The 20062-nt window shown below is 38.1% G+C and overlaps 1 protein-coding gene across 2 annotated transcripts in view; it reads right to left on the reverse strand.

Annotated features, from left to right (window-relative positions):
* Positions 1 to 15557: 15557 nt before the first annotated feature.
* Positions 15558 to 20062, reverse strand: part of TMEM26 (transmembrane protein 26) — a 47749-nt gene continuing 43244 nt past the window's right edge. Inside the window, exon 6 of one of the 2 annotated variants that reach the window (XM_042908284.1) lies at positions 15558 to 19640. In XM_042908284.1, coding sequence (XP_042764218.1) covers positions 19216 to 19640 — 425 coding nt within the window. In that variant the 3' untranslated portion in view covers positions 15558 to 19215. The remainder of the gene's footprint in view (positions 19641 to 20062) is intronic. The other variant, XM_042908283.1, reaches the window with a different exon arrangement.

Consider the following 20062-nt stretch of genomic DNA (forward strand, 5'->3'; position numbering starts at 1 on the left):
TGGAGATTAATGAAGATTCCAGAGAATCAGGGAAAAAATACAAGAAGGTCAGGATAATGTATAAAATTCTTATAAAATTTGATATTGTAATGACTTTAGAAGTATTCATGAGAGACTCAAATTACAGTCAGCATAAGAAGGACAGTTCATAAGATGAACACAAGGGAAGAGAAGAAAAAATAATATTAAAACAGGGAGGGGGACAAAACATGAGACTCTTAAATATGGAGAACAAACAGATGGTTACTGGAGGAGTTGTGGGAAGGGGGATGGGCTAAATGGGTAAGAGGCATCAAGGAATCTATCCCTGAAATCATTCTTGCACTGTATGCTAACTTGATGTAAATTAAAAAATAATTAAAAAATAAAATAATAAAATAAAATAAAATAAAATAAAATAAAATAAAATAAAATAAAAAAGACAGGTCATAATTGACAACCATTCTTTTCCTGAACTGGGCTTACCCAGACTTAGGAAACTCATCACTGGATGAGATTGTTTGAATGGTGTTGAAGGTGCTGTCTGATCTTAGCACCCAGAGCAGTGTACTTCTGAATAATGGGTTTATTTTTCTCTAATGGGCTCTTGCAACTGTGTAACTGACCAGGTTTCTTTTGAGAAGGAGTCAATTTCTCATGTTCAGGCCTAGCATGGATGGGTCCTTCTAGGACATGTTGTGTTATCATTTCTGAATCCACTTGAAGCTCCCAGGATGTTTTATTATGTTAGCTTTCTACATCAGGTTAGCTGCCTTACCCACATCCTTACTGGAAAAATGTGGGAGGTAAGGGAAGAAAAAGAAAGGGGAAAAATTGAATTAAAACTTAGACATAAATACAATCTTCTAATGACAAATTATAAAATCTAATTTTTCTAAATTTGCAAAAGTGGTAACTAAATTCCTCTTAAGGGATCAATATCCTTAATGTTAAGTAGCTTTGACAATAAATAGCTTTAATTTGTATGATGTTCATGGGTATAACAATCTTAAGCCACAATTGAACATCACCTCCAAGTTTAATACTGTGAGATCCTTGTTAACTTTCTTAATCCCTGTTCAATTTATTCATCTATAACATGGTGGTAATTACATGTACCTTGAACAAATTTTAACCTTCGTGCACCTCAGTTTTCTTATCTGTCAAATGGGTATAAAATAGTACCTATATCACAAGTGTATTGTGAAGATTAAATAAGCAGGCATATATAACAAATTTAGGAAAATTCTCTGCACAGTAAAATGTAATTATATTATTATTATTCCTTATACATTTATTTTAAAAAGGTTTTATAATTATCCAACATTAATTTCCCCAACTTAGGGGATGGAAATATAGGTTTACCGAAACTGGTGTTATAGTAGACTCTTAATTGGGCTTAAAATGACTATTAAAAAAAAATGCATGGATGTGCCTTGGTGGTTGTGCCTGGGTGGCTCAGTCAGTTGAACATCTGACTTCGGCTCAGATTATGATCTCACAGTTCATGGGTTTGAGCCCCACATTGGCTCTGTGCTCACAGCTCAGAGCCTGGAGCCTGCTTTGGATTCTTTGGGTTTTGTGTCTCCCTCTCTTTCTACCCTCACCTCTTATTCTCTGTTGCTCTCTATCTCTTAAAAATAAATAAATGTTAAATTTTTTTAAAATGCATGGTCTGCCATTGTCTCTGTGGGATTCTTTGCTCATATTCAGCCTAAATACCACAGGAATTAGCTGCTGCAGAGCTGTAGTTCTCCACTAGGTGATTCTGCACCTTCCCCCCCCCCCACCCCCTCCCCAGCTTCTCCAGGACATTTGGCAATCTAGAGTCATTTCTGGTTGTCACAACTGGGGAGGAGTGTGCTAATGGCATCTAATAAGGAGAGGCCAAGGAGGCTACTAAACATCATACAATGCACAGAACAGGCCCTGCAATGAAGAATGATCTAGCCCAAGAACCCAGAAATGGACCCACAAATGTATGGCCAACTAATCTTTGACAAAGCGGAAAAGAATATCCAATTGAATAAAGACTGTCTCTTCAGCAAGTGGTGCTGAGAAAACTGGACAGCGACATGCAGAAGAATGAACCTGGACCACTTTCTTACACCATACACAAAAATAAACTCAAAATGGATGAAAGACCTCAATGCAAGACAGGAAGCCACCAAAATCCTTGAGGAGAAAGCAGGCAAAACCTCTTTAATCTTGGCCGCAGCAACTTCTTAACATGTCTCCAGAAGCAAGGGAAACAAAAGGAAAAATGAACTACTGGGACCTCATCAAGATAAAAAGATTCTGCACAGTGAAGGAAACAATCACAAAAACTAAAAGGCAACCAATGGAATGGGAGAAGATATTTGCAAATGACATATCAGATAAAAGGTTAGTATCCAAAATCTATAAAGAACTTATCAAACTCAAAACCCAAAAACCAAATAATCCAATGAAGAAACAGGCGAAAGACATGAATAGACACTTCTCCAAGGAAGACATCCAGATGGCCAACTGACACATGAAAAAATGCTCAACATCACTCATCATCAAGGAAATACAAATCTAAACCACCATGAGATATCACCTTACACCTGTCAGAATGGCTAACATTAACAACTCAGGCAACAACAGATGTTGACAAGGGTGCAGAGAAAGAGGATCTCTTTTGCATTGCTGCTGGGAATGCAAGCTGGTGCAGCCATTCTGGAAAACAGAATGGAGGTTCCTCAAAAAACTAAAAATAGAACTACCCTACGACTCAGCAATTGCACTACTAGGCATTTATCCACGGGATAAAGGTGTGCTATTTCGAAGGGACACATGCACCCCCATGTTTATAGCAGCACTATCAACAATAGCCAAAGTATGGAAAGAGCCCAAATGTCCATTGATGGATGAATGCATAAAGATGTGGTATACACACACACACACACACACACACACACACACACACACACAATGGAGTATTACTCGGCAATCAAAAAGAATGAAATCTTGCCATGTGCAACTACGTGGATGGCACTGGAGGGTATTATGCTAAGTGAAACTAGTCAGAGAAAGACAAATATCATATGACTTCACTCATATGAGGACTTTAAGAGACAAAACAGATGAACATAAGGGAAGGGAAACAAAAATAATATAAAAACAGGGAAGGGGACAAAACATAAGAGACTCTTAAATATGAAGAACAAACAGACGGTTGCTGGAGGGGTTGTGGGAGGAGGGATGGGCTAAATGGATAAGGGGCACTAAGGAATCTACTTCTGAAATCATTGTTGCACTATATGCTAACTAATTTGGGTGTAAATTTAAAAAAAATAAAAAATAAAATAAAAGAATGATCTAGCCCCAAATGTCAATAGTGCCATGGTTGAAAAATACTAGGGTAGAATTTTGTGTCCAAAAGGGGAATAACAGAAGGAATTGGCATAGAGCTGATGGATATCAGAATCTTTTTTACTCAGTTACTGCTGTTTCTGTATGTTTTTTAAATTTTGGTTTCTACTTTTGTCAGAAGCTTAAAAAATATGGTAAAAAAAATAAGGAAATGTGACGTCATATAGTTTAAAGAGTCCCAGAGACTGCCATTACCCACCTGAATTACCGCTAAATTCATGAACTGGTCTATTTTCGAAAGGCCACTTAGACCCAAATTAAGAATCTCAATAAGATGCTCAGAGTCTACATCTAACATACATCCTAGAGAAACTGTCGCGTGAGTGAGTCTACAGGGCTTTGCAGAACAATGTCATTGGTAATGGTGAAAAGTTAGAAAATCTAAATACCCATTGAAAAAAATGGATGATGGAAAAAATAATCATAAAAGTAAATGAACCAAATATGTATCAAGTGGCTGGAAGTCAAGCATAATTTGAGTGAAAAAAAAACAGGTTGTTAAGCTAATATCATTTCTATAAAATTTTTAAAAACAAAATAATACATTACCAGTTAAGGTGGTGTTTGGCTGTATTTAAAGAAATGTAATGACAGTGGCTTAACAAAAATAGCAGCTTATAATTTTGTCCTGTAAGAATTCATCTGAAGGTGATCCAGATACCAGTGGCTCCAAGGTGCCACCAGTCAAGTCCCACAAAGTGAAGGATGGGACAGTTGTACAGTTAACCAGCCTTGGTCCAGAAGGGGAACAGGGTATATACATGTCTAAATAAGTTTAATTAGTCCACCTTTACTAGAGGACTCAACAAATTATTTTCAGAGATGCTGAAGCCTATATCCAGGGTTGTTTGGTCCCGGCTCATGGCCCATTCTATCTTCCGCTCTTCCATGGACAAGATGACAAGATGGTAACTTCCGTGTCACACATTGCACCCATGCTTTAGATCTGAATCTGAATATACCCACTTTCACCAAGAAAACAGTGGTTTTCTTACAGGCCTCACTTTCTAAACTTCTGCACTAAGCTTCTTGACCAAAACTATGTCAAATCTGTCCCTACTCATCCCTCCAGTCTTTAGCTGCACTAGAGGCTGGGAGGGGGTGTGAAAACACCTTCCTGGGACAGGACCAGGGTTCTGATAGAATGTTAGAAGGCAATGTGACAATGATTAAGTAGGAAATTAGAATTGTCTGCCTCAAATATTACATAATGTTTAAAGCTAAATAATAAAGATGTAAAAACACGGACTGGGAAATTATATCCCAAATTTATGGAAGTGTTTGCCTCTAGAGAGGGAGAAAGAAGAATATAATTGAGTAGGAGTACAAAAAAGGATTTTTACTTAATCCCCACTTTATTTATGTATGTAATATGAAAAAAATCTAAAGCAAATGTGGCAAAATATTAAAATTGTTTTGATCTGGGTGGTAGATGCATAAATGTCATCCTCAGTTCTTTTATGTAATTTTTCTAAATTAAGGGAAAATCACCACTTTTGTTAACCTTCAACATTCCGAGGCTAGTGGTCAGTATTCTTTTGCCTTGCACGAAAGGGAGACATGCAAGCATGTGCCCAAATAATGAGACAGGAGAGCTCTGAGATGAAATTTCCAGGGAGCTACATTACCACTGACCACTAAGCTGGGCCATTTTTGGAAGTTCTGACTTCCAACCCCGTATTGTATACAGTGTCTCCCAGGTGCATACTCTGAAACAATTCAACTAGGATTCAAGCAGAACTATGGGGAAGGAATTTTAAGTATTCATGATTCATCTTGTTCTCACTGAAAGTCAGCATAAAAGCTTGCACATACAATGTTTCCAAATAGCTGACTGTCCTAACATTTTCTTTCATAAGAGATAGGTCACACAGGATACTCATACAAGAGGTGTTTTTATGAAAGGTACTTTATCCACCCCACCACCAAAAAAAAAAAAAAGTATAATGAATTATTTTCTAAAGCTGATGATTTCGGAGCCTTCATTTTCATGAAAGTCAAAGTCACCCCCACTCAGTAATGAATTCCTTTTGGATGCAATTCAGACTTTCCAAGGTTACCAATTCAGGTTTCACAGAAAAAAAAAATCATACCAGTCTGACAATAGATATCCAGGAGAAGTTGAGGGACAAAAAGTTAAGGAAGCTGAAAACAGGATGAGGTGACTGGGCGTTTAATGAAGGCTTGGAGAACTTATTTTCATGCCAAAGGAAAGAAGACAGTTTAGAATGGGTTTTAATTTATGCAGATGAAGAAGTCAGAGGAGGAAGAGAAAGGAAGACTTACTGTTTTAGTTTCACTTTTACCTGCTGCAGAGTCACATTCTCCTGACCTAAAGTGCCTCTATGAAAAGGAAGAACCTGGAAGGGAAGTGAGGGGTAGGGGAAGAAGGGGAGGGGAGGGGAGCAAGGGAAGGAGGGGTGGGAGGGAGAAGTGGGTCATGGAAACTCAAAAGGTCTTCTTTCTGTAAAAGAACCCCACATCTTCCCTGTCACTCTGTTTTTCTTTTATTATCTTAATTGTTTTAGAAAACGTGGAAAGGTTTCAGTGTGGGAAAGAGGATAAATGAGTTTTAGATTTCCCAGCTCCATTAAATATGGAAAAGGAGACAAAAGAAATCACTCTGACATAATTAATCCCAGTACCACAGAAACAACAGCAACAGTTTTCTTTGAACAAGTGTGCACAATACCAATCTCTCATGGGGAAGAGGCAGTCAAATTACTTTAATACTACTGAGGTTGGAAGCTGCTGGGAGCAAACCAGTTCAGGGCCCAAGGAAGTAGAGTGGTAATTTAATCCCTTTCTGATTATGCTAACAGATGTTGTCATTTTATGGATGTGGCTTTGGACCTACTTCCAGGGACAACAGGACAATTTTGCTGGTCAAAGCTAAGTTTGGAAAATTTCAAACCAATGGGAAAAGCAAATCTATTTAGATTTTTAAGTTGGTTTGTGCTCAGTGCTGCTTACTTGTGGAATAGAATCATTTCACAAAGCATTCCTGCCCAGGAATCGGAACCTCTGTTCAGACCCAAAAACTTGTTCAGACCCAAAGACCTGACCTTTGCAAGTGTTTTGGCCACTCTGTTCATTTCCTCATTGCTCAAGATACAAAAAAAATGTTTCTAGAGCAGTTGTGAGGGATTAAAACAACTGATGTGAAAGCATTGTGTAAACTCTAAAATGTTGGGCAAGTGAGATTATTTTAAGGGTATTAGAGATATTATGTGTTATTGGCAGAGAAGTAAACAGGTTTAATTTTTTGGTTTTGTTGCATGTTTTTGCTTGCATTTTGCTTTTTTATGCAGGTCATTTTGGTCTCAAGCTTCCCGTTCAATAGAGTATGTCTAAGATGACCCTGCTTTTATTTCTTCACTTTCAAAGAGGTAAGGTGATATAATATCCCTTCAAGCTCAAAGTACAAATAGAGAGCAGAATCTATAGATCTAATCTACCTTGAGTAAAATCCTCATGTGGACAACATCTGAAAGGAAGTCAACAGTATGACACTAAGTGAGGCACTTGAAGCTAAAAAGTAGAAATTTTAGTAGTTGATGTTTGCTTGGGCTTCTCTCCAAGAAGTTGGAGAAATGAGGTCTGTATTCTTTGGAAGATTCTGATTGAAAACAGGATTTTTATTCCATTTTAGAAAAGCCATAAGGCAAGGATGCATTCTCTGATAGCCGCTCAAATATTTCCTGAACATTATCCCTTTCGAAAGACTGGAGCTTTGATGAATGTTGCTGTCACCCCCAGAGACGACATGTACCGCATAACAAACAGATCAGCGCCTGGGTGTTTGGTCTTCTATGGAGGAACACAGAAGACCAACATTCTAGGGTAAGCTTATTTTGCTTGGTGCCGATTTTACATCTGTGCAGGTAGGTGTGCCATTTTAAAACACAAATTACCAGGATGCTATAGATCACCAGCACTCAGGCTGTGAAGAGGCACATGTGTGCCGTAGAACCAGTGACGGCTGTGAGTTCAGTCAGGTCTGACTCAACAGTCTCTGAAGTAGAAGCAGCAGCAGACCCAGAAATACCAGCCATTGCCCACTCATGGCTGCTGACTCTCAAGCCAAAATAAACTGGGCTGACTGAACTTTTTTGTCACATCTGATTCAGCAGCATGCGGCTTACTGGGATGCTTCCTCCAAAGAGAGAAGTGGTGGACATCTGCTCTTAAAAATGACTGACGTGCTCTCCAAGCTAGCATTTTCTCTAAAGCTTTCACGCCATATATCGCTTGCGTGAAATTTTAAACTTCTTGAACAGTATTTGCAGAGTTAGGGAGACATTGTGATCTGATCTTCAAGTACAGAGCAGGCGTGTTTTCCTTCTAAGATGTGTTGCTGTAATTGAGATTGCTGAATGTGATGGCCCCAAGTGTTCTTCATTTCAGGCCAATGAATGTTTAAAAATAAATCTCGCTGCTCCCTCCCATGTACCAAATGAGCATCTTCTGCCTTGGACATCTGCTCGGAATACTTTAGATTATCCTGAAGGTCCACATGATGCTTTTAAGTCTCCCATGGTGCTTTCACATGAATGGTGTCCCACCACTTTGAGCCTAGAAATATGGCTGAGTTCAGACACAAGCCTCTGCAGAATAGCGGCATCCTTTGAAAGAAGGCAGCAGATTATAGCCAAAGTCATTATATGACCAAGATGAGCTCTTGCAATGTTTGAGGGATCCCACAGTGGCCATCCTACAGTGATCAAGAGCCATCAACCTACAAAACATGTTTTCAAAAAACAAACAACGTTCATTCCTTTTAAATCAGTTTTCTCAGATCTCTTTTCTTTTTTGCATCCCCTCTCATATTTCAAAGTGTGTGTTGGGAGCAAGGCCCGGGGACTTCAGGTTCTACACAAAACCCATAGAGAACCAAAAGGAACTCTTCACAGGCATGGAGATAGGTGGGAGGTAGCAAAGTTTAAGGAGGCCATAGGGCATTTTTTTTGGAAAGACTATGGCTATATATTTCCTCAAAAGCAAGGGGAATGTCTTATTCATTTGTGTATATCTCACATGGTTAGCAGTGGCTTGTGTATAGGAGATATTAAAAGATATTTGTTGATGCCATTGATCATTCACAGAGCAAAAAATTAGTCCACATATACCATGAGAGTCTCCATGGGGCACAAAAAGATGAATAAAATAAGGTCCCAATTCCAGAGTCTGCCACAGGGGCACCATTTGGTCCAGACTTCAAATTCACAAAAGGCCTAAAATACAGACATTTTTCAATTTTGCACATGAGGTTATATATGCCTTCATAGAGGTAATACTGACAAGATTTAGACCTGAAGTTGTTCATCATACAAATTTAAATTAAGCCACAATATGGGGTGCCTGGGTGGCTCAGCTAGTTAAGTATCAACTTTGGCTCAGGTCATGATCTCTGTTTGTGGGTGGAGCCCAGCGTCAGTCTCTGTGCTGACATCTCAGACCCTGGAGCCTGCTTGGGATTCTGTGTCTCCCTCTCTCTCAGCCCCATCCTTGCTCACTCTCTCTCTCTCTCTCTCAAAAATAAATTAGCATTAAAAATTAAAAAAATAAATTAAGTCACAATTTTGGAACTCTTCTGATGTTTTGAATCTTTAAAGATTTAATTAATATGATGTCTTATTTATGTTTATCTATCCAGATATCATCTATCATATTTCTACCCAAAATAAAATATTCACAAATGAATGGCTTCCAAATTATTAATTATGAACATTGTAGTTAGGGGATTGGGGTTCTCTGTGATTTTTACCCTCTTCCTTTTAGTTTTCTGTATGTTTGAAATCATTACATGGAACATATAAGACTTATATATCACAGAAAAGCAATATAATTACATCATTACACAAAACAAGAAAGAGGATTCAGCAAATGTATGAATGAGGAAAGTCAATCAAAGATGACAACCTAGCTTGAGCCAAAATGGCTGGAATGATGGTGGTTGTGTTAACAGAAATAGAAGGTTCAAGAAAAGGAACTGATTTAGGAGAGGGCATGCTCTGAATCCAAGTGTGGACATGTTGACCTGGAAGTGCCAGAAGGACATCTGCATGGAGACGTGGAAGAGAAGCTTGGGGGAAAGCTGGCAGTACAGACAGAAGAGATCATTGGTAGGAGTGAAATTGCAAAGGGAGAGATGAGCCCAGATGGACAAGATAGAATTTATACATTTAGAGAGTGCAAGAGTCAATAGACCCATGGATGGAGAAGGAACCAACAATGAGGGAATATGAGAACTGAAAGTGAGGGTCTCACAGCACCACAGGAGTAGAGGGGACCACAAGGAAGAGGCATTCCACAGCACCCAAGGCAGAGTGTTAAGGAGGAAGATGGGTGGGAATGTCTGTTGTGTTTGGTGATTAGGTTTTCCCTATGTTCACGCATAGGAGTAGGTAAGCATCATGTTCTCAAAGAATAGTTAACTTTAGGAAAAGCTCAAGAAATGACAGTAAATGAACAAAGTAGAATAAATAGATCGATAGTATGATTTTAGTTTTGTAAAAGAATTAACGGCATAAATAAACAGAAAAAATAATGCACTCAACAGTAGTTTTTAAGCAGCTACTATGTGCTAGCCACTGGGGACAAAAAGATGAACAAGACAGATACCCTTGACCTTTACATTTTCACGACAGGTAGGATAGACAGTAAAGATGATTTCAACTAGTGAAAAATGCTAGGAAAAAGAAATAAAGATCGATATCATGGAGATTATTGAGGAAGTTAAAAAGTGATGGGCTCTCTGAGGACCTGGCATTTAAGTTGGAATCCAAATAAAAAGGATCCAGGGTGAAGGTTTCAGGAAGCACCAGCAAGAACAAAGTCCCCAAAACAGAAAAAAAAACTTGGTGTTTTCTGGGAGCAGACAAAATTTCAGTGTGTCTGGAGCTGTGTGGTTATTATATTATATTATAAGACATGGCCCATACCCTCAAACAGCTCACAGGTGTGGAAGAGACAGACACACAAACAAATCATTACATACATTATGATAAACATGAGGACAGAGACAAGAACAAAGTGCTGTGAACACACAGTAAAGGAGGAGAGTCACTTAGTTCCATAAGCAGATAGATGTGATCTTTGAGCTAAGCCTTTGGAAGCTTCTGGGGGTTTTTGTTTGTTTGTTGTTTTTGTTTTGTTTTTGTTTGTTTTTGTTTTATTTTTTTGCTAAGATTGGTGACCACTGATGGGAAGTATTGCTAGAAGGGGGAATCTTTGTAAGGAGCAGGGGAAGGCATCACTTAGGCAATATAAACAGAAGTATAAATAAATAAATAAATAAATAAATACAGGAAAAACTACAACTGTCAGCTGAGAAGACCTGAGAAGAAGAGAGGAAAACTTCCGAGAATCACTGACCTGTTGCTTCTCCTGTAGCCTCTAGTCTGGGACCATGATAAGTGATAAATCCCCTAGCTCTACCTAGCATTGTTTCTTTGAAGGAAACCCTAGAAATCAGAGACCTGAGACTGGAGCATTTTCTACTTTCAGACAATACCTGCACTCACTCTGCTGGAGTTCCTAAAGGCTACAGAAGATCTTGGCCAATGGGACCATTCTTCCTTCCTTTAGCCATCAACTCTGGATGGGAAAATGGGCCACCCAGAAGAGATAAGGGGTCAGTAGACAAAGAATCAGTAATAGAGTGGTAGCATTGCTAAAGGACTACCTTTAAAGGCATTGTTAAAAAAAGAAATAGCAAAGTACGCAAACTTTACATTGCTGTGTAAAGGATAATGACATGTTTAGGGGAGCATGAGGCATGAGTACTATGTTATGGTGGAAGGGATGTGTGTATGTATGTGTGTGTGTGTGTGTGTGTGTGTGTGTGTATGTGCACCCACATATGCAAAGTGATGGGAAACAAAGCTGAAAAGTCAAATTAGGGTCAGCTTGTAAAATATCTTCAATGACTTTCCTGGGACTTTATGCTTGATCTTGTTGGCAATGAGGCATCATCATTTTGAATACAAGAGAGACATGATCCACTGTGCATTTTAGAACGGCTCTGAATGAAGTTTGGAATATTTAGGGGGGATTAAACCAGGAGGGTGGAGGGCCAGTTGAAAAATGACAAGAGTCCCTGATGCAAGAAATGATGAGACATTAAATGAGGGCATTAGCAGTTGAAACAGAAAGGGTAGGTTAAAGATTTAAAGAAAATTATGAACAGCATAACTGAAAGAATGTGAGTATTACTTGAGTAGGAAGGATCAGAAAGAAGAGCCATGGGTCAAGGATATCTCCAGTTTTCATGTGGGTGCCTGTGTGGCCGGCAAAGACTGCTAGCCATTATATGGAACACATGGAGGGGAGTCTATTGAGACTGGGGTATGGTCAGATAAGCGTTCTATATATACTGAGTGTGAGAGGCTTGCAGAGTGGCCAGGGGAGGTGCAAATCCAGGCATGGAATCTAGGAAAGAGATTGAAATTAGATACCCCAAATCCCCACAAGTTATAGAAGTTAGTTGAAACCAAGAGACCTGATGAAATAATTACAGCTTTTGACCCAGCTGTTAGCTGTCACTCAGGTCATTTGGGAACGTTTGAATAATAGGGAAGAACATTCTTTGCCAGAAGGTAGAAACAATCCCCAAGATCCCAGAACCACAACCATCTGAATTCTCCAGCTATGCACTTGGCAGACGCTGAAAATCAGCATCCACAGAGAAAACATATTTTGTCTTGTAGATTCAAGTTTCCTTGCCCGAAATTCTTAGTTTGGATACAAAGACTATATGATATCTGACATATGGTTGGTTTAGGAATTTTCGTTTTCCTCAATAATATGATCAGACTTGTATATGATCCATTTGATCACTCAGCACAATCAATTTTAAGCTGAGTAAATATTTGACAAAACCCTAAACAGCTTTACATACACAAGTTAGATGGACTATGAATATGGACTTGTAAACATGCAAAGATTCTTTCCGAGTTTTCTTTCAGGGCTCTTCAGTTCTCTATCTCTCCTGGGGAAATCAGTTTGACTCTGTAATTCAATGTGAAATAACTCTGTGGTTTGTTTTGGTGGCTTCATAAATGTCAGGAGGTGTGAAAGTGTCAGACTGGCCATTTCAAAGTTTCTCCATGGTATGCATCAAGAGCCATTGAATTGTTTTGGTTGGTTTGATTTTTCTGTGGTCTTATAGATCTATTCATTATTTAATTTCCCAAGGTTTCAAGCTTCATAAGGCAAGCAGAATTTCACATGGTTTAAACCTTTGATTCATCTAAAGCGTCTAAAGATCATTCTTAGTTATAATGGCAAAGTCTATATTTTCTTGAGTGAAAATGATTGATGTGCTTTTGCTTTATTTGCAGAATGATATTAGAGTGTCTATACGTGGCAGAAGGCTCTGTAAGCTGGTGAGGTTTGTTTTTTATTAATAATTGTTTTTAAAATCACTAAAATAGGAGTGCCTGATTGGCTCAGTCAGTTAAGCGTCTGACTTCGGCTCAGGTCATGATCTCACAGCTCGTGGGTTCGAGCCCCATATCGGGCTCTGTGCTGACAGCTTGGAGCCTGGAGCCTGCTTCGGATTCCATGTCTCCCTCTCTCTCTGCCCCTCCTATGTTCACACTCTGTCTCTCTCTCTCCTTCAAAAATAAATAAATATTTAAAAAAAGCTCACGGATGTGCAAGTGTTGTTAAAAAAATAAAATCACTAAAATAATGAATACTTAAGACTTTCAAATTGTAAAAAGTAAAGCAGCCAAAAAAAAAAAGAATAGAAAAGGTGGGAACATCTATGATCATCAGAAACTTGGGGATCATTTTGTAGGTTTACCAGTCACTTGTAAAGATGAATAACATTTATAAAAAGAGTGACATACTAACCTCATGGTTTGTTCCCGTAGTTTGACCTAGCAAAATATTGAAGTGATTGTTCCTTAGCAGCACTTATGCATCTGCTTTATTCCTTTAAAAAGCTTCACAGTATTATGTAGTATAGCTATTTCATAATTTAATAATGATCCTATGGATGGACACTATGCTACTGCTATAGAAAATACTGCTTTGAATGGCTTTATACCTACATTTTTGTGCACATTATCTGTAGGATACTTCCTTGGAAAGCTGAGTTGCTGGGTCAGATAACAAATGTATTTTTAACTCTGACTAATATTGCCAAATCATCTTCCAAAGAAGTTATACCAATTTATATCCTCACTTGCAATGAGTAAGAACGCCCATTTCCCTTGAGTCCTTCTAATACAACATCCTAAAACATTTTTGAATCTTGGCCAACCTGATAATTGAAAAATGGTATCTTGTGGTTTCGTCTGCATTTGAAAAATGGTAATTCATTGTGGTTTGATTTGCATTTCCTTAACTATTCCTTTTGCATTGAATCATATATCTTTTGCTTATTTTTCCAAAGGATTTGTTTCTCTTATTTGTAAGAGCTGTTTGCTCATTATGAGAAAAATAACAATTTGTTACATTTGTTGCAAGAGTATTTACCTAGTTCATTATTCAATTTTTGAAATCACTTACGGTTTTTTCATGATGCTAAATTTTTTTAATTTTTTTTTTTTTGAGAGAGAGAGAGAGAGAGAGAGAGAGAGAGAGAGAATATGAGTGGGGTTGGGTCAGAGAGAGAGGGAAACAGAATCTGAAGCAGGCTCCAGGCTCCAAGCTGTCAGCACAGATCCAACGCAGGGCTCGAGCCCATGAACTGTGAGATCATGATCTGAGCTGAAGTCAGAGGCTTAAGTGACTGAACCACCCAGGTGCCCCTATGATGCTAAAATTTTTAATTTACAAGTGGAAATTTATTATTTGCCTATGGTTTCTAGTTTTATATCTAACTTAGAAAACATTCTCACAATTGCAATTATAATATATTTTTAAAATTTGTAATGTTTAACTCTTTGATCCATCTGGAAATATTTTGGACATAAGGGTTGAGATAGGTATTCAATTTGATATTTTAAAAACCTTAAACCACATACAATACTTTGTCACCCCTCTACTCATGATTTATCATATATCAAAACCCTTATGTATTTCAACCTATTTCTTGACCTTATTCTGTTCCTTTTTTTCTGCCTGACAGAACTCAATTCTCTTGGTTATTGTAGCAGTATAATATATTTAAATATACTGAAAGCTCTTTCTCATTTTTTTTTCTTACTTTCAGTATTTTCCAGGCTTTCTTTCATCCTTACTTTATCAAAAAGTCTTTAGGATTAGCTTGGGTAATCATTAAAAAGTAAAATCTTATTGCTGTCATTATGGTGGTTGTGTTAAATTTATAGGTCAATTTAGGAGAAATTCTTTAAAATATCAAGGCAGCTAACTGTTCTCCAATAGAAATGTAACTTATGATGTTAAATTATCCACTGAGATCTTCAAAATCATTTTTGAAGTTTTCTTTACATAAATCTTGTACCAAGTTTACTGAGTTTATTCCTATGTACTTTATGGTTCTAGTTTATATTGTAATGGAAATCTCTCATTCAAATACATATTTTATGTGATGTATGTTTATATAGAGAAAAGCATTGGTTTTTGCATGATGTTAGATTATTATTTTTAATACTACCATATTTTTGCATGTTTTTGCATGTTTTGCATGTTTTGCATGTTTTTCTTGGATGTTCAAGACTCAATCTTCTAGAATTAAATAGTAAACTTGACTTCTTTCTAATTTGTATATCTCTCATTTCTCTTGTATAACTGCACTGACATCATTCCCCAGAAAATGATAGTGATGTATTTCTGACACCTTTGGCCATTCAGAAATTTTAAACCTTTACTGATCTGTCAATCTTTTCTCTCATAGCTTCTGGGTTTCATGTCTTGCTTTGAAAGACTTTCCCATTCCCCAATGCTAAAGACACATTCCATATTTTCTTCTAATATTTTATAGTTTTCACTTTTACATTTAGTTCTTTAATCCATCTGGAATTTATTTCTATATATTGCGTGAGATAAAAATCTCACTTTATTTTTTCCAGATGGTTCACAAAATTTCCCAACATCATTTATAAAATTGGTCAGTCTTTCCTCACTAGTTTGAAATGCCACTTTAGTCACATTCTAAATAGATGTGTTTTTTTTAAATCCAAGTTTAAAAATTAAATGAAACTAATGACAGTAGACAACAAAGACAAGAAATGCAGACAGATAACAGACATCAAGATAAGGTTCTACACAAACTATTTAATGTGTATAATAAAATACAAAGGTCATTCATAGAAAAATAGTATAAATATAAATAATTCAGAGAAAATATTCTCACAAAATATTCTAGAAAGAAGGATTTAGAGGAGGGGCATGTGTAAAATATAAGGCTGCAACAGTTGATTATTCGAACATTGTTTAAAGTTCCTCCCATCATAGGGAAAGTTATTTGAAGCCTCAAGGCTATAAATGTTCTCCAGCTGCCTTGTATCAGATATTAGCAAGAGTGGATAAGAATGTCCAGTAAGTAAAAAGAAGTTAGAAAAAACAAGAACAACAAAAGGAACAGTCTCTTCTTATAATTCAAGATTTTTTTTTTTTATGTGCATCTTTAAGGCCCTGCAGTATATTTCAACATTCCACTTTCCTAGAGCTGAAGTAGAGTGAAGGTGGACAGAGGCTTGGCCTTTTGCCGCTCTATCTCTCTTTTAACAGGAGAATGGATCCCGAATCATTGAAATTAAATGCCAAAGAGAATAGAAAAATGTCAACGTTGAACTCTGAAACTTGGGAGGAAACCCTAAACCATGTGAACAGACAATGCATGCCTTTCCGGGGCTTTGGAAACTTTCCAATAAATAAAAAATTCACAATTAGTATTACAATAGTGAATCCTGGTACTTCTTGGCTCTTTCTGATCTTACAAGGCCTGAAATGTTGCCGCATGTGAATGGAAGCACTGCAGAGCCAACTGCTAGATCTGCAAGATTTTTCGTTTTGGAAGATTAGAGAGGATGTTATTGGCCGATACGAATTTTTATTTTTTTATGTTAGTTCCAGTTTATGTTATCTGTAAATAAAAATTAACAGAATGATGAAAGACAAAGACAGCTAGACATCTTGCACTATGAAGTCACGTCCTTTGAGACCTATCTTACTAAGGTGAAAAGTAAACCCACGAGATGATTATAAGGTTTGTTTGCACGCAGCGTTGTTGAAACACGTACACTGTTTTCTCACAAGGAGAATATGTTTTTATGGAGGACGTTTGATCGGTCTTCAATCAAGCCATTCAGGAACAACTACCACAACAATAACCACAGCACCACAAACAAGCCACTCTCTTAGGTGGCCGGGGATTAGTGTGTCACGTGTCTTGTGCAAGGCTGTAGAGAGGGATGGCTTACAACACATTGTACAGTAGGTCCAAATCGTTATCTGATTAGAAATAAAATGGAAGCAAGTCCCAGGCTGTCAATCAATATATGGGCGGTAACTACTGACCTAGCCACTTTACATAGCAAAGGCTGGGATGTTTTCAAACACTCCAACGTTTAGCAATCTGCAATAAAAGTATACAATTAAATGAATACAATTCTAACTCTTGCCATCAGGGGTCCTAGGGATACAACCTGGATTTAGGTTTTGTTTTTAAATAAACGAAATGAATATAGGTTTTTTTCTGCTATAAAAACAGTCGAAAAGAGTGAGCGTACTGGCAGTTAGGTTAACAAATGCTGCCCTTAGCAGATTTTCCTGGAAAACCTTGTACAGCGTGTGTCTATTTTTGCCAGTATTCATTGCCGAGTGGGTCCTCTGTGCTCTCTGCCATCCTGGCACTCTAAGGAAAGCAAGACTCTGGACTTCCCATTTCCCAGGCCTTTGGAGGAGTGCTAATTACAAAATACTTTACTTAAACACTAGGAATTCATTCACGAAGCCCAGCCAAGTCTCATTTTTGAAAGCATTTAAAAATATCCTTGCAACAGCTCGTACTACTTTATAGTTTATCTATTTTTAGATGTTCAATGTTTGTTTTGCTGGGAGAAAAAAAATTAAAACATGAAAAGTATGCCATGAGCAACTCTGCAGTAATAAGCAGCACATACATGTTGTGGAGGAAAACATTCAACATAAAACAGTCAACATAAAAACAGATTCCGCGAGGCACTCTTATAAATAGTAGCAGTTATTATTTTGCTTCCAATTGCTAAGCATTTTAAATAACACGCCCTTAAAAGTTGTCAAGTTCTTTATATAAATATAATTTCCTGATCTTAAGGTTCACAAAATTATTATGAAAATTACAAATGTACTTCGTTAGTTTCACATGTAAGTCCTATAATCATCACCTTGTTAAAATTAGAAACACAAGGAAGAAAAGGAAGAAACAGAAACACGTTATGAGGCACCAAAGCCATGAAGTGGAAAATACCAATTTCTCTGTATAAAAACAGAATTTGCCTAGGAAACTTTTTACCCAGTGCTTTGAGCAGATATCATTCACACAGATTTATAGATAAAATTGTTCTGATTGGTTGTCACACAGCCACACCCAACTTAAGGTCATACTGTGTCTTATCTTTCATGTCCCTTTGAATTCCTCAGCATACTAACAAGCAGGAATTGTGCCTTGAACCCTAAAAGAAGAGTTTTTGGAACTGCTTGCCTCACATGTAATTACTGCTATATAGTCAGGTAACTTTCCACACTGCATCTTAAAAGCAAAAATCATTTCAAAAGGTTCTGAATGACCTCCATCTAGAAAGTACAGATGTGTATAAAGGGTAACGTATGGCTATTTCAACACTGGGGAAGTGAAGTCGTTAATGCAGGCAAGAAAAGCGAATTTTCTGACATCCACAATGCTGTGGCATCTTCTGAGCCCTGTCACTAATCAAGGGCTGTTGGCTGTGTGTAGGGCTGATGCCAGCCTCCAGCCCCAGTACCTTCCCTGAGACCAAAGGCAGGCTGGGCTCCATAGTGGCAGCTCAGAGGAGTTCTGCCTACCACTGGCGGACTCCAGAAACTATGGTAACACTTAAAGGGACTGAAACACCTTTATTCACTGCTTCAGTGCTTCCTTGCTTCAACCCACATAATTCGACTTGGCAATGGAGAAAACGGTAAAGTAGAGTTAAGAAAAATACTGACGAATACCGCAAATCATGTTTCAGGGTGGAAATTGTGACTTTGCTAGCATTACCAGTATTTCCTGCCTCACAACCGAAATGGCTTGCTGTGAATTTCGCAGTGCCCAAGCCAAAAGCAATAAAATTTCTGTAAGAGCATATGCGCCATGACAGAATACCACATCAGCCCAGAAAAATGATTTTCCTGGGAAGGTCTGTGCAGCAATGAAGAGAGCTCTCAATGCCATGGAAGCTGGGCAGAGATTTTCACTGCTTCCAGCTCACAGTGAGGTAATTTTAAAAGCACTTTTCCCTTCATTTGTTCTGCATTCACTGAATGTACATTTTTTGATGTCAGGGACATTGCAGAAAAGATCAGATGAGATAGTCTGACAATGGAGCCAAAGTTCAAAGCTTCTCTATTTTCAGGTAACAGCCGTGACAGTTTGTCTGCACTAAATCTTTTTGAGGGCATGTCACTGTAACCCTGTCCATAGCTTTTCAAACAGTTCAAGACAAACAAATCACTTAGTCGTTGAACAACTATAACATCTGATACCATCACACAGAAGTTGTAGCGATAGCCACTAATCAAAGTTCTTTCCATTCAGTCGAAAAAAGAAAATTCCTCGGCTTTGGCTTAAGATCGCTTTTTATGTTGTTCCTTTGAAAATTATTACATGCCAAAGTTAAAAAAGAAGGGGGGGGTAGATTCTGTCTGTAAGAGGAACCAGAAAGTCGAACGTTCTAGCTGCATGCTGCTGTCAGTAAGGAACTACGGTGTGGGGTGAGAGTGCTGAGGGGTGACAGGCAAGGCCTGCAAGGGGGTACCCAAGCCCCCATTAGAGCCACTCGCCCAATCTCCAGGTGAGATCCCACTCACAGCTGGCTCACATGGGCAGCTGTGCTCTGCTTTCAGTCTTCCTGGCCGATTTCGCAAGGAAGCACGGACATCCAGCCCCAGCACCACCAAGCGATAGAGTTGTAACACCACCACAAGGAAATTCTTTGCGGCAAAGAACACCAGCATCTGGTTTATCACTTTGAAATAGGTCATCAATATGAGACGCACGACAAGGAAGGGACCATCTTGTATGAAGATGCTGATTCCAATGTTCCACAGATCGGCACTGTACTGGCAAAAAAACAGACTGGGGAACCCCCTCATTGCCACAGACAAGGGGCAGACGACATGCTGTACTGAGAACACAAGATAGACCAATTAGCACATCCCTGAAATGTATAAGGCAGAATGAAATGGGGAAGAGTCATTAACAATGGGTGCTGTGCTAGTTAACAATTGGGAGTGATTCTATAATTTAATTCTGGGGGGGAAAGGTGACACCACCCTTTACATTTAACACCACCCTTAGTCACCCCTTAACTATTTAATATCCTTAGTAATTTTATATTTAAAATCAAGAATCTGTTATAATTTCAATAAAACACCAAAGAAAGCCAGTCATCATGTTTCTATCCATGTAACAAATTTTAGATCACCTTTTAGTCTGAATCCTGGGGAAAGCACAATTAGGCTAGCAAGAATATAGAACAAGACAAACTGCTGGGTCTGGTCCTTGGGATCTACTGCATAAGGAGACAGCACAGCCGGGCACTCTAGG

This window comes from Panthera leo, chromosome D2 (genome assembly GCF_018350215.1).
Source record: "Panthera leo isolate Ple1 chromosome D2, P.leo_Ple1_pat1.1, whole genome shotgun sequence".
Classification (NCBI taxonomy): Eukaryota; Metazoa; Chordata; class Mammalia; order Carnivora; family Felidae; genus Panthera; species Panthera leo.